The sequence below is a fragment of the Atta colombica genome, unplaced genomic scaffold, assembly GCF_001594045.1.
Source record: "Atta colombica isolate Treedump-2 unplaced genomic scaffold, Acol1.0 scaffold150, whole genome shotgun sequence".
Classification (NCBI taxonomy): Eukaryota; Metazoa; Arthropoda; class Insecta; order Hymenoptera; family Formicidae; genus Atta; species Atta colombica.
The window spans coordinates 625,437-640,959 of NW_017259240.1; the positions used below are offsets into that span (position 1 = coordinate 625,437).

At 32.5% G+C, this 15,523-nt stretch overlaps 2 protein-coding genes across 6 annotated transcripts in view; one reads left to right on the forward strand and one right to left on the reverse strand.

Moving 5' to 3' along the window:
- The first annotated feature begins 3,453 nt into the window (after positions 1–3,453).
- On the forward strand, positions 3,454–8,794 carry LOC108685297 (transcription initiation factor TFIID subunit 6-like). 4 transcript variants are annotated; one of them, XM_018190014.1, is made up of 9 exons: positions 3,454–3,631; positions 3,919–4,126; positions 4,683–5,001; positions 5,153–5,556; positions 5,634–5,837; positions 6,014–6,196; positions 7,084–7,300; positions 7,360–7,712; positions 8,658–8,753. In XM_018190014.1, the coding sequence occupies exons 2-9, from the start codon at positions 3,977–3,979 to the stop codon at positions 8,751–8,753; spliced, it is 1,926 nt and encodes a 641-aa protein (XP_018045503.1). In that variant the 5' UTR covers positions 3,454–3,631; positions 3,919–3,976. The 4 variants fall into 4 exon arrangements, with proteins under 4 accessions (XP_018045503.1, XP_018045504.1, XP_018045505.1 ...); XM_018190015.1 differs by lacking the exon at positions 3,454–3,631 and adding an exon at positions 3,677–3,717; XM_018190016.1 differs by lacking the exon at positions 3,454–3,631 and having other exon boundaries at positions 3,977–4,126; positions 8,658–8,794.
- Positions 8,795–9,187: 393 nt separating this feature from the next.
- Positions 9,188–15,523, reverse strand: part of LOC108685293 (mitochondrial inner membrane protein OXA1L) — an 8,066-nt gene continuing 1,730 nt past the window's right edge. The window contains exons 3-8 of one of the 2 annotated variants that reach the window (XM_018190009.1): positions 15,163–15,339; positions 14,934–15,077; positions 14,739–14,824; positions 14,400–14,666; positions 14,071–14,239; positions 9,188–9,380 (exon numbers count right to left, since the gene is read on the reverse strand). In XM_018190009.1, coding sequence (XP_018045498.1) covers positions 9,220–9,380; positions 14,071–14,239; positions 14,400–14,666; positions 14,739–14,824; positions 14,934–15,077; positions 15,163–15,339 — 1,004 coding nt within the window. In that variant the 3' untranslated portion in view covers positions 9,188–9,219. The remainder of the gene's footprint in view (positions 9,381–14,070; positions 14,240–14,399; positions 14,667–14,738; positions 14,825–14,933; positions 15,078–15,162; positions 15,340–15,523) is intronic. The other variant, XM_018190010.1, reaches the window with a different exon arrangement.

Genomic DNA, 15,523 nt, shown 5'->3' on the forward strand with positions numbered 1-15,523 from the left:
TCTAGACAATTCAAGAAATGGATTTCAACCCCTCGTCACGAGCTAGTTTTTAAAAAAAACTACTAGAGCTAGGCTCTAACCGAGTCATGTTAAACGCGAGAATCATTCAGATGCTGGTAGATAAACGCAGAGAAATGAGCGCCCTGACAGAGTTATACAACCCTTTTTGGGCGATCCACCAGGGCGGAATACTGTAACTCGTTATGCAATCGTTATGAGTTCATAACAACTGTATAATTCGAATTACAGAATACAGGCCCAGAGATGAATCTGAGTCAATCGATTGCTTCTTACCGCTAAGAGCCGAACCGTTTGCCGACAGACAGAGCATGTCCTCAATTAGCCGACAGCAACAGTAGTTGCTAAACCGCGCGAACACAGCACCACGAAGTACGTGACATTACGCGGCCGGCATCACCTCGTGCCCGGAGCACTTGGCGTGAGAGCGTTGCAGTGACCGTGACCACCTCAGCAACGTCCCAAAGAGAGTTCCGCTTTCCTGTCGAAACATCGAAAATGTGATTCCATCGTCGAACTAGAATGCCATTCGAATGGGTTTTATCAAAAGTCCATTTATAGTCCGATAACTTAAACGGCACTCCCGAAACAAACGCGCGACGCGACGAACCGGCTGCGGTTCGTTCACTTTCACTTAAATCGGCGGACGAGGGTACGTTAGCTTCCCCGTTGGATTTTTACACGAAGAAAATGATTTTACTCAATATCTAAAAATTTATCTAGATATATCATTCAGATATATCATTCAGAAAATTTTTAGATACTTGAGAAAAATTGTTCTTTTCGTATATATTCTCTGGGTACTGAGCCCTCTCACCACGTCAAGGTGTACCCGTGAGAGGGTTCATTTGAAAAATATAATAGGGCTGAATCTCTTATTACGATGTCTGTAAGATATGATTAGAGTCAATGGGATGAGCTAGAAATTAATAGAAAAAGAAATATTTCTTTTATTACCAACAAATAATTGTATAGTTATGGATTTTTATATGGATTGTATAACGAAAGATGCACGAAAATTAATTAAATTATTAATTACATAAACTATATATATTAACTGTGAAAGGAGGAATTGCGTTATTTGCATGAGAGTATTTGTAACTTCTTTATAACTCGCGTGATACCGTTCGAAGAATAATCGAGTTATACTCAAGTGAGTGTAAAAATGTTACACTAAACAAAAATAATTGTCGTCCGTAATTATCGTGAAATAAATTCCATCGCGTTTTGATTCCAAACGAATGAACCATACGAAATATCTATTCCGTGATATATGATTGTCTCGATTCTTTTATGAATAATTATTCGTGGGAGCTTGTGTAATCGTATACTTTTAATTAGTATGCAATAAAATACAATGTTTCATATTTAGCATTTGTCGCGATTACGTTTGAAAAAGAAAAAGTGCAGAAGAGCGGCACACGACACGACTACCTGCCTGTACGAGCTTCGATAATGGAATAACTGCGTATGAACTGCGAATAACTTCGCATAAACGTGACGCGCCGCCTGCCCGTCCGCCCTTCCGCGCCAAAACAATCCTCAAGGTTACACACCGATCATCTAACTGTCGAAATATTACAAAATCAGTAAAATAATCTAGTCGTTACATTTTTAAGATTCTTCGATGAATAGATTTTATTGCACGATCTTTGTTTTATTTCTTGGATTCGTTACGCACACAACTCATCTATATCTTACAATAGATATTTCAAGTTGTGTTACAATTATAAGCGATTTATAATTTGTTATAACTTTTTGTTACACGAAATCCGCGCAATGTACGCAATATTTTTAACAAAAGATTGACGCATTTTACCTTTTTGTTACTTTTGAATCGTAATCCAGTAATTCAATAAATCTAAATTTATGCATCGTACGCTTTCGATCCGAAAATAGAGAGTATGCAAAGCCATCGACGTACTATCACTCACGATTATTAGAGAGTACCGGTCTAAACGTGACAATTCGTAATTTCTGAATTATCATTTCGATGCATATTTAGAATGTGTGATAGTATAACTATATATCTTCGACGAATGGCAGTCGCTCGATATGTTCACGGGTCACAAATTATCAATTGATCAATTCGCGTTCGTAGATATTTAATTTTCGTGGATTAATACGACATTCGTGGATTAATGCGAAGTGTCTCATACTACGTATATCTCGCTCCGAGGTCACCGAGCGAATGCCGAAGTGATGACGTAGGTCAACCACCGCGCCGCGCGACATGCTCCCCCACCCCTCATTGTCCGCTTCGCGCTGTTTAGACATCCTACTATTGCGAATGAAAAATATTCAGAAAAATATTCAGTTTATTCATGTTTTACATGATTTTGACAAACGGTATCGTCGTACATTTCGCGCTTTGCTTTGTAGCATCTCTGACACTAGTTTAATCCTATATTATTTGCGCGGTTCTTTTTATAAACGTAATTAATAAAATTATTCGCGTGTGTGAGATATTTTTGATATTTCAACGGTACATTATGTCTCAATTTTCATTACACTTTTAAAATATTTTTAAATGTTTCATACTTAAACTAAGATTGATAATATCTTCTATAAAGATATATGCAAATTTTCTTAATATTGAAACAATTTGCGCTCAATACAGTTTCGATCAAAAGTATTAAATATCTTGTTCTCATTATTTAATTTTTCAACTAAAAAATTTAATTTAAGACACTACTATTACTGTAAATTATCTGTGTTTCAGAAATTCGTTACTTTCGTATAATGCCGATCAGATTCGATAAAATAACTATTATAAATTATTTAAAATAAAAAATATTAAATAAGTTCCAGAAATTTATTTGAAATACAAAATCGTAAAAATCGGTAAAAACAAGCTGGTATCTTGTTTTAAACAAAAAATATAAAATAATTTCCGAAAACTTATTTAAAATATTAAAAAATAAGAAATAAGTTAGAAATGTTGTTATTCTAAAATAAAAGAGATATACTAGTAATTATGTTTGGTAAAAACGGGTTGAAAATTTGCATAAGAAAACATAACTTCGTAATTTTATAAAATTTTATAAGACAAAATTCAGACACACACACATACACACACACACACTAAATTAACTTGTTTAAATTTTCAATTTCGTTTATTAAAATTTAACAACTTTTATTTACATATGTAGGAGATGCGAAATTAAAATATTTTCGTTCACCATTCAACTACCCCTCCTATGGATAGTCTGCATGCTGTTGTCCTGAGAATTTAGTACGGAGACGAACCACATCTATTTTCAACGATCTATAGTGTCAGAAACTGTATGTAGTTACGTAGTCCCCAAAATGGATGTACTGGCGGTAGTGTACGGGTGATTTCGATGATAGCAGGAAAAAGGCCGGCATGAGCTTTCTCAGATTTTTCTCTGACTGTACCTAAAGCCTAAAGCATCAAACAAGTCTAGGCCTAGAATGGCTTGAAATGGCTATAGAGGAGTTTTAGGTTGGAGTGATGTGAATTTATAATTTGGTATAACCTTGTAATAATTGTGAAAAGTGTTCACTATGTCAGAGAAACGAATTAAAAATAATACCGTAATTTTAATCTTTGTGGACTTTTTGCATTCTATATCAACGGGTATTTGCAGATGTGAGATAATTTTTGCATCATTACAATCGTAATATTTACATTTGCGTTTAAAGATATATAGTACTTTTAATCTATAGCACTCTTTTGTAAGTAATTTATGTTCATTTGAGATAATAATTGGCACTGTTTGTAACATCTATTTATAAAAAGTATACAAGAATCTTATAATTTTGATATCAAAATAGGCAGTTATTTATGTTTATCTCATTGTTGCCACTCAATTTTTTCTTAGCAATAAGTATTACTTGTGTCGTGATATTATATTATTATATATATTGTATTTATAGGAAACTGTAAAAGTTGAGCAGTAAGCTTATTTATTGATATTCACAAAACAATTTCAAAATGAGTGAAAATGAATCTATGTACGGGACAACTTTGTCTCAAGAGTCTATCAAAGTGATAGCAGAAAGTATTGGTGTTGGCAATTTCCCGGATGAAGCTGCAAAAGATCTTGCAGAGGATGTCAGTTACAGGTTAAAAGAAATTGTTCAGGTTAGTGTGAATAACTTCTATTCATATATATATTTAATTTATATATTAAATATTTTTATTACAATGGAGAAAAAAAGAAGAGATTAATCTCAAATTCATTAAAGATTATGGATGCATTCTGTTTTGCAATGTTTGTAAGCATCATACTTGTTTAATATTTGATAGACAATAAAGATGAACTGATGCTTACAGCAGATCAGCGTGAAAACAGAATGCATAGTATATCTCTAGGTAATTATTTAGAATACTCTTCCCCTCTCTCTAAGATTTTAATAAAAATTTACTCATTCAACACTCATTCAACTCAAAATGAAAGAATCTGACAGAAAAACGCAACTGTCAGTCTTGTAAATCAAGTTATTAAGCATTAAAGTTTAAGACTTTAGAGATTAAAATATCTGTTGTTCTGACTCGATACAGCGTTATGTATATATTTTGCTTTAATATTATACAAATGCTCTGTTTTATATACAAATATACAAATTACTGCATTGTCAGTGATTCATGAATTAAATATTTTTATATAACAATTATAATAATTGTATTTTTTTTATAGGACGCTGCAAAATTTATGAGACATGGAAAACGTCAACGAATGACTGCACATGACATAGATCATGCGTTGAAGATTAAAAATATTGAGCCAACTTATGGTTTTTTCGCCAAAGATCACATACCATTCCGTTTTGCATCAGGTGGTGGTAGAGAATTGCATTTTGTAGAGGAGAAAGAAATCGATCTTAATGAGATTGTAGCTACAGCTGGTGGACAGTCATGGCCAAAGCTACCTCTGGAAATTACATTGCGAGCTCATTGGCTGTGCATTGATGGAGTCCAACCTACCATACCAGAAAATCCACCGCCAGTATCAAAAGGTTTTATCTGATTCTTTGATTTTTATAAAATGTCATAAAAAGTATTTTTCTTCGTACTTTTGAAAGTTGTTAAAGAAAAATTTAAGAACATATTTCATAATTTGTAAGTACTCTTAATTTTTCAATTACTATTATATTAATTTTTTAACAGATGCCCAGAAATTGGAAAGTGTTGACCCAACAATTAAGCTTTCAAGTAAAAATCAAAACATTGGTGTTGGTAAACCAGGCGGTGGTGGCAAAAGTCAAAAGCTACGAAACATTGAAACTGTTCACGTAAAGCAGCTCGCAACACACGAACTCAGTGTGGAACAGCAATTGTACTACAAGGAAATAACTGAAGCATGCGTTGGGTCTGATGAAGCTCGTAGGGCAGAGGCTCTTCAATCACTTTCAGCGGATCCAGGTCTACATGAAATGTTGGCTCGTATGTGCACTTTTATTGCGGAGGGAGTGCGGGTTAACGTTGTACAGAATCATCTCGCGCTGCTCATCTACCTCATGCGAATGGTCAAAGCTCTACTTGATAATCCAAGTCTTTATTTGGAGAAATATGTAAGCCTTCATCTTTTATAAACGTATTAATAAACTATTATTTTTATTTTGATATATTAAAATATTTCGATTTGCAGCTTCACGAATTGATACCGTCAGTTGCAACCTGTATAGTTTCTCGACAATTGTGTATGAGACCTGAGGTAGACAATCATTGGGCATTACGCGATTTTGCTTCTCGGTTGATGGCGCAGATATGTAAAAATTTTAATACCTCTACGAATAATGTGCAAACTAGGGTCACCCGTATGTTTAGTCAAGCATTAGCAAAAAATAATCAGGTAACAGCTATGTAAATAACATAAAGTACTTAATCAAGAAAAAAAAGAAATGATAAAATAAATCAAAATAATGCTCTTCTTGATCTTGTTGTCAATTTCTTTTTAGAATGAATTTCACTTGCTTTAAACGGTTATTTAGAATTTCACTTGTTTTAAAAGGTTATTATTTGTTGTAGACACCGTTGGCATCTTTATATGGGGCGATCGAAGGTCTTTGTGAATTAGGACCAGAAGTGATTAAAGCTCTAGTTATTCCTAAAATTAAGTCCATCTCTGAACGTATCGAATCGTGTATCGAGGGCCAAGGACTATCTAGTGTAGATAAAAATGGAGCAGGACATATTAAGACTTTGCTTGTGGTATGTAAAACTAATTTAAAAGCTGTTTAATTTTAAAAGCTGTAAGACATTTAACGTATCTACGTGTATGAAATAAAATATCGATATATTCTCAAAACTATTTTATACTCTTTTAATATACTCTTTTTATACTCTATATCAATCTATATCTACTTCAATTCTCGATCATCCTTATATAAATTTGAGATATACACTGAGGATCGAGATCAAATATACTACTGCCAATTGCTCTCATATAGAGTTATGCATCACACTAAGAATATAAATTTTCGTTTTGTTAAGAAACTGAGGAACTATTCTCTTCAGTCAGGAACTTTTAAAATTAAAATATTCTTTATATAATATATTATAAGATCGTACATGTGATAACACAAACTATAGAAATCAAAGCCTCAAACGGTTCAGCTGGATCTTAATCCCTGTATAATTCTTATGTGAATTTATATACTACGTACGTAGTCTCTAGAAACGCGCGTCGAAAGCATAAAAAAATTGGGAGTCAATTTAACTCGTGATATTACTGCAGTAGTTTAGTAGAGTTAGTGTTTCACGACCGAAAAATCATTTCGGCGCGCGTTTCTAGAGACTACGTAGCATATAAATTCATATAAGAATCATAGCATTAAGATCCAGCTAGACTGTTTAAGGCTTTGATTTCTACAGTTAAAATATTCTCTATTCTTTCTTGTAAAGCTGTATAAGAATTTTTTAAATCATTATGTGTATGTATGCGCGCAGCTTGTCTATTTTCCATAAAAAATTAATGTATCTACTAATTATTCCTTTTAATAATTTATTATTATTTTCAATACTTTATTCTATAATATTCTAATTATGCATATTGGAGATACATACATTGTGTGATGCATTGTAAAAAATGTTTTTAGAAATCGGTTGCTCCAGTCTTGAAAACAATACGATCGCCACCAGATTATGTAGACGAATATAAACAAGATTATGGATATATAGGACCTGCATTGTGCGCTGCAGTTGTAAAAGCTCGTACGCAACCCACTGCTTTAACAACTACAGCTACAACTACAGCACTTACTACAAATCAGCAACAAGGTTCTAATTGTACAGGAAAAACACTTGTGCAAACAGGTACGGAAATCGTTATCGATGTATGGTAGTGATAAGTAATACTATATTATATGTTATAGTATCCAGTTCGAGTGCAGGTCAACAACCCGGCCGCACATTCATGCTTGGCACGAGCAGAAGTACTACCGGATCTTCCACTACCGGTGGACAAAAATTTGTTATTTTGCAATCACGCTCACAAACTCCTACGATCTCTAATATAAATACCACTATCAATACTGGTTCGATGCAGCAACAACAACAGCAGCAGACACAGACACAAACACAACAACCACAGCAACAACAGCAACAACAAGTTAAATTAACGCAAACTAATGTCGCCCAACAGAAGACACATGTACAGAGTTCTACACCGAAATTAGTTGTAGTGTGTATGGCCACTAGTAGTCACACTAACACATCAGTGACACAGGTATAATCTCTTAAATTTATTTATTACAATAAAATGTACGTTGGTTAAATAAAATTTAAATCACTATAATAAGGCTCTAATGAATATAAATTCAAATAATAAATAAATAATTCATTCGAGCCGAGTTAGATTTTTGCTTAAATATATCAGTGTTAAACAAAGTCAGGAATAATAAATTAAACATTTCAATCTTATATTTAATCATTCTCAGTGTTACAAAGAGCATAAATTACACATATATCAATAAAATTTTACAAGAAGATTCTTATTACTATGCATAAATAATATTATTACTTTGTATAAATGTTAACACATATGCTATTCATTTCATGTACTCGTATTACACATTTAATTATCTTTATAAGTTTGTTCATAAATGATAAAATTATTTGATATGCAATTAGCAAGCGAATCTTTTAGAACAAGGATGTTCAAATTAAGAAAAAAATAATTTCAAATCCATTATATTGTCTTTAACTTACTCAATCCTCAAATTGACCGATTCACTGTAGGAACTCAAGTATAATAGATAACTTTCTCTATTTTCATTAATTAAAACAATGCTTTCGATTTTGTTTAATACTGATACATTTATAAACAAAGACATTCAGCTCGGCTTGAATAGTTTCCTTTATTTATTATTTAAAAATGTATATATATTGGTTTAATATTTTTAAGTACATTGGTTTCTTATATACAAATTTCCAGAAACTTGATATTCGGCAAGTTTTTTGGAAGTCATTATTAATAATAGATTTGTTCGCGTTATGCTCCAACATGCTTTTTATCATAATTTCTAAGCGCTCATTGAAGTGAGTAGGAAGGTAGTAGGAGTATGTTGGAGCATGCGAACAAATTTAATATCTTGTCAGTGATCCAAAGAGTTAGAAAATTACAGAAATATATATTTGATGAAACATTATTAATATAAAAATATTTTTTTAGCAGACAAATCTTACGGCAAAAACACAAAGTGTCTTTGTGACACAGCAGAATGTTGAAAGGTCACTCAGTCCAGAGGAGGAACAGCCGTTTCAATAAACGTATATATACATATATAATATAAAGTATATAAGTGACAAGAGACGAAAATAGAACTTCCAAATACTTCCTTATACAGTTAATACATTATATATGTGTGTATATATATATATATATATATGTACATACACACATATATATGTATATATGTATATATAAAAGAAAATATTTCTAAATAAAAAAATAAACTTTTACAAAGATAAATCAAAGAGCTTCTTGTATTTTTAATTTTCTAATGAAATCTAATGAATTCTCCTTTTTATTTATTCAATTGTGAATTTTTCTATCTATTATCTATAACAAATACGTTTTTTATTAAGAAAAATATAAAAGATTTATTATGCTTAACAAAATTAATATTATAAAAATAGATTTTATATTAAATAGTATTTTCTTTATTACAGCTATAATTACAATTTTGTTTATTGTGTTGCACATTGTGTAACTAAATACATTTTAAATAAAATTATTCTCTACTTTTTGTAAAGATTGTTGTCGATTGCTTTTGTTTCGTCGGATCATATTTAAATGTCTTCACTACGGGACCCTTACCCGCGCTGTTAAACTGTATTGTATCTGCTCGTTCTCTATCAGATAGCTGCTTTGTTATCTTTATATTTGTCCAAGCTAAAATGAATATAATGCAGATTTTTAAGGTATCATACTTTATAAAATACGAGTGATAATTTATTTATATACGCAACTAATTATATTTGTCCATTATTTTTATATAAAGTTAAACATTATATACATATATATTAACAGACATTCAGTTTTCTCAAAGTATTGATTATTTTTCAACATGATATATCAGTCGCGCGCGAGTCATCATCTTATTCAGATGTGTTTACTGTTTGCTCTCTTCGGCTCTTCTTCCATCTGATTTTCTGGCAACATTATATTCGAAATTTCTTTGGAAAATCTTTCGTCTGTCTTTGGTGGCGATTTCATCCATCTGCCTGCATTCAGCTTTTCAAATCTGCTTCTGCATCTATGAGCTGTTTTATTGCTTTACTCCATTCTTTGTCATTGGATAATCATTTGGTCTGTTGCTCTGTGGCTGTTGTCGCCCACGACTGTTAAGACTGCATCTCAGGGGGGGAAGGGATGGGGGCAGTGTTGGCATCACTGTCGGCACCACTTATCGCATTTTGAGCATTTGGCGATGGTTACATTACGATTTATTGTGAAGTTAATTTTATTCAAATTAATTACACAAGATATATAAGATTGCTTTGCTTTGTTTCTTTGTTCTTACCCATACATTTCAAATTAATTAATGCTTGTATTGTTATTCTTTTCCTAATTTTTAAATGGCGTGTAAATATTATTATCCTTTACTCCAATCCTATCGCTTTATTTTGCTACGTCACAACAAAGCAAGCTTGGAATCTCGAGTAAACTTGCTTATTCCAAATGTAAGCGATCTTTACCACGCAGTCGTTTATGCTCTTTTTGTGGCGTAGATAATGCTCCTCCACTAACCGTGATTCTAACTGTGAGTGTTAAGAATGCTGCTGATGGATGTTCTACAAGATGGATGTTCTTGTAGATCGATCGACTTTGTCGATATTGTGCGTGCGTTCGCTAATCTTGCTGATAGGATATCTGATCTGGCACTTGGGCTTGACTCGCTGGAGACTAGGCTTGGATCCATAGAAGATTTAATTCGATGGTGGATCTTAACAATAGGTTAGAGGCTTTCTCTTCAAGGTTACGTCTCGAGGATGCTGTTGCCTCATTTTTGGTTTTCCAGCCTCTCAAGGTGAAGATCATTTGGGTCTTCTGTCAGCTCTGGTCTTTATAATCTGGATCTATCGATTTTGCTGGATGATATTGCTAATGTAGACTGGATAGAAACTCTGTTTCGTCTAGGCCGCTTATCATTAGATTCATATCGATAATTAAAAGAAATGAATGGCTTGCTGCAGCTTATTTTAAACGCGGATCATCATCATCATTGCGATATTAAAAAATCATGGCCTTCCGATAATCTCTATATACGAGCGATCTACCGCTTCCGAAAGGGTTGCCTTGAGGAAGGCTAGAGTTCTCCATTCTTCAACGTGAAGCATGTCTGGATGCGTCGTAGCATAATCTATTTTAGAGAATCCGATAAGAATAACTCTCAAATTCGAAAATTCTCTTCTACGGAGTATTTCATTAAGACGATCTTTGCGGTTCGCCAGGCTACGCCTCTGTCGTTGCCATGCTCACGTCGAGACAATCTCGCTCCTCTGCGGCTTCATCTGATAATGTAATCACACTCTGACTCCTCCAATTATTCCTCTATAAATGCTTTGCACTCATTTTTCTCCCAATCACACCTGCTTTTTCACCGTTTCACCATTATTTTTATCTTCTACCCCATCCTCTCCCTCTGATTATCTCTCGTTTCCTTAAATTCTTTACCTACTTTAAACAATTCTACGCTTGAGTTGCTTTTACATGCGTCACGATTTGAAAATTTTTGCGTTGCACATATAAATATAAGATTGCGCCTCATTTTGCATATGTAAAAGACTTATCTCTCTTCGTGGATATACTGGCTCTTTTCTGAGACATGGTTTCGTGAGAGGGATGATTCGACTATCTATGCTATTAAAAATTATCTACGCTCTGACAGGATATATAGCTTGAGAGATAGTGTTGCCTTATATATAAATAGCGCATTGCCTTACTCACCCATCATCCTTGTGCATCCTTCTCGCGAATTCCGCTATCGAGATTATCGGTTTATACATCTTCATAAAAAGCGGATAGCGATTTTCTCTATTTATCTTCTTCAAGCGTCGATTTTGATATATGACCTTGAGATATGTCTATCTAGCGTTTTTTATAGTACTGATTATATTGCACGTATGGACAATTTTAATATTGATCTCTTGAATCCACAAGCTACTCATGCGCATTATTTACAAAATATTATATCATTATGCTCGATGAAACAAATAATAGACATTCCTACAAGAATAACAAGCAATTGCGCATCTCTTTTGGATTTAATATTTCTGTTTCTTGATTTATGGGTTTTAGAGTCGAGCGTATACGATGAAATTGATATTAGTGATCATCGTATAATCTATGCATATTTAAATATTGAGAAATCACATCGTCCTTCACGTAAGAGGCTCTGCCGTAATTTGAATTCAATTTCTGATGAAGCTTTAGAGAACATGATTAATCAAATTGATTGGTCACAGTTTTATGCTATGAATAATGTAGATGATATGGTTTCTTCCTTTACATCGAATCTAACTAATATTTTCGATTGTCTTGTATTACTTACGTACAAACGCTCTTTCTCGAGCACTTCTGAAGCGATTCGCAAGCTCATAAAAATTAGAAATTGAGCGTTAAGCAGGCATATGAAGAACAATTCTAATGATAATTAGTTATATCAAATTACGAAATCTAATATCTTCTACAATTAGACTAGGCGCGAAAAATAATCTTTTCTAAGCTTGTCTTTACTCAAGTGCTCTCTTCGCAATTTTTGGCATCTCTGTGTTATAGCTCCACCTTTCATACTATCCTTGAACATCTCCTTAATCTTAACAGTTTAAATAATTAAATATTTCTTACAATCTCTTCTCTCTTCCTCGTGTTTCAGTTCTGTCATTAATCACTTTCTTCATACTTAATCCGTCACTTCGAATGAATTTCATTTTTCTCTAATTAATATGGCCGACCTATACAACATTTAAATCTATAAAACTTACTTCCGCTGGATCTTATGATTTCTCAGGACGCATATTACTTCTCTCCTAATTGTTTTGAGCCATTACTATTTATCTTTAATTCATACCTAATTAGAGGGATTTTTCCTTTTGCATGGAAACACTCAATAGTTATTCCTCTCCCGAAGACATCTAATTTTTTTCTCTATCATCTTTTCGTCCAATTACTCTTCCTCTTTTTCTCTCAAAAATTCAGGAACGCATCATTTTTATACAAATTTCTTTCATGTGAATGATATAATTTCTGAATGTCAATCCGGCTTCCGTAAAAATCACAGTACCACTACTTCTCTTCTTAATCTATCAGACTCTGTTCTTCGATCTTTTGATATTTTTAATAATTCTTTGTCGGTTCTTGTAGCTTTAGATTTTTCTAAAGCTTTCAATACAATTAATTATGAACTATTGACTGTCAAGTTGCATCATTATGGCCTATGTGACTTCTCTTTATCACTTTTACATTCCTTCCTCTCTAATCGTTCTTAGCAAGTTCTCGTTTATAATCCTTCTTCTAGTTTCTTCCTAATATCGAAGATCTCCTCTGGTGTATCTCCAGGTTCCATTTTTGGTCCTTTTTATTTAATCTGTTCATTGCTGATTTACCTTCCTTCTCCTCTAGGTCTTACATATTGATGATACAGTTGACCTTACAGTTAACAATGTACTGTTCTTTATACCTTTCAAATCCTCTGAAGCTTTCTCTGTTGCACTGTTCTCACTAAATGATGACGATTCGACAAATCGTTGAATGGTCGACATTGAATGGACTGCATTTAAATCCCGCCAAATTTTCATTTTTAATTGGTTCTCCTACCTTACTTTCTCACTTTCCTGCTTTCGATATCTCTTCAAAATGTTCCATTAATTCCCAGCACTATCAAAATTCTAGACTTGCACATTGACTCATCATGATTATGATTTGAACACCATGTTGTTACTAAATGCAGGCTTACATATTCTTGTCTTAAACTACTATATTCTTTTATTTATAATGTTCTTCGCATCAATACTCCTAGATCTCTTCGTGAGCTAATCTGTTTTAACGTTGACTCTCATTTAGATGCTATGTCTGATATCCGTTACCAACTTTCCTACTCATCATAAATTTGAAGAGTGCCTTCTTCTACACTGTAGTGAAATTTTGTAATATTCCATTTGCTTTATGCTTTCTACCGCGGCTTCCTGTATTTTCGTTCTGAAACTACTCGATCCATCAAAATTTTAATGTCAGATCAATGTTCTGTACAATTCTTCTTGTTGTTTTCTATGAGTAATGTATATTATGTTATAATATAACGTTTCTTTCTACTAGTGTTCTTATAGTAATTTGCGTATTAATTGTAATATTAATTGTTTTGAATTTTTTTTATAATTCACTTATTCTAATATACGGCTTCAAATCAGCTCAACTGTCCGGCTTGTTATAGTGTAACTAATACGTGATACAAAATAATTCTATCTTTTGTTAACAGTGCATTTAATAAAGTTAATAATAATAATAATAATAATAATAATAATAATAATAATAATAACAATAATAATAATAATGTTTGATACATATATTGAGCAATACTCACATTCCTTCACTTCATTAATGAAACCTTTGCCGCTTTTGGTGGACACTTTTGGAGTATCACGTTTTATCATGGTAGGCATACCGAGGGCTTTTTTTATACGTGGGATTTTTAGAAAACTAGTTTGTACCAGAGAGATAGTGTTTGTTGCTACCCAATATGTCAAAATAGTCTACAAATATAGATAAATGTGATGAAGAAAATTCAGAGAAAGAGTACATCAAATATGAAAGTTATTATTTGCGTGTAAATTAAATATTTCATGATGTACAAGTGTCTTCATTAATTCTTCTCATATCAATAACAGAAATATCGATATTATTATTACTTACACCAGGGAAATGCAACATAAACGGTAATACAATGAATGGCAAAGCTCGTAAAACATATCGCATTAGACCCATCGCATGGATATTAGTGCCATCCGTGCCGAGTTCGATTGTGATAAACATTGTTACACTGGTAATTATCGGCATTATATAATAAGGATCATGTACTGTAAGATCCTTTAGCCACAAAAAGCCACCGTCTTTTAAGCTCTCCACAGGCAAGTTTGCCATTTTTCTCAATGCAAAGAAGAAGGAGATGAACACTGGTGCCTGAAACATTAAAATTATAATTAGGAAATAATCTTTTTTTGCACTTTTTGCATATAAATGCGTATTGTATACCTGTATTAATGGCATCATCATGTTCTGTACAAAACTAACTTTGTTCGTTTTCATGTATTTCATCATCTCTGTCGCTATTTGTGCACCTATTCAGAAGAGAGCAATTAGTACTTTCTTTATAGTGAGATCGGCAAACATATAATGTTTTATCAAAACAAAATTTCGTCAATACAAAATATTTCTAACATATCGTACTTTGCAAATGATCGCCGCAATTCCTGGCTTCTGTCAATCTCATATGGTAGTCTTGTATTACTGGCATATGATTTGTAAGTCGAATCATATTCTTTTGCGCTTTTATCACTAAGGGAAATAGAAGACTCCTTGCACAAATAGTAGCTGTAACAAAACAATTACATTTGTGCTAATAATTTTAGAATTTTTATTAAATCAATAATCATCTTGTGATAAAAAAAACTAGTACTTATAACAATTGCCAACCACCATGGCATATCTAAATTTATGTGCATAAATTCTAAGAAATTGTGTACAATCCCTGTTGGAGTCCAACCACCTAATCCTAAACTCTCAAATGTTGGCTCTCCATTCGGATGCACTTTCACAATATTTTCTATTATTTCTTGTATTGGTGTTGGTGGATCTATATACATAAACTGCAGATTAATAAATAAAGTTCATAAAATAATTTCTATAATTTTTATTTCTTATAATAATTACGTATAAGAAAATTTTAAGGATAAGAGAAAGTATGTTTATTAATATAATGGTTTATTTTTAAATATATTTAATAAGTAAATTTATATATATATATATATATATATATA

What these genes read in the sequence shown, in the direction of transcription:
- LOC108685297 (XM_018190014.1), top strand. Translation starts at nt 3,977, where the DNA reads ATGAGTGAAAATGAATCTATGTACGGGACAACTTTGTCTCAAGAGTCT. An exon ending in CATTAGCAAAAAATAATCAG is followed by an intron (nt 5,838 to 6,013) that starts GTAACAGCTATG and finishes TATTTGTTGTAG; the next exon opens with ACACCGTTGGCATCTTTATA. An exon ending in ATATTAAGACTTTGCTTGTG is followed by an intron (nt 6,197 to 7,083) that starts GTATGTAAAACT and finishes AAATGTTTTTAG; the next exon opens with AAATCGGTTGCTCCAGTCTT.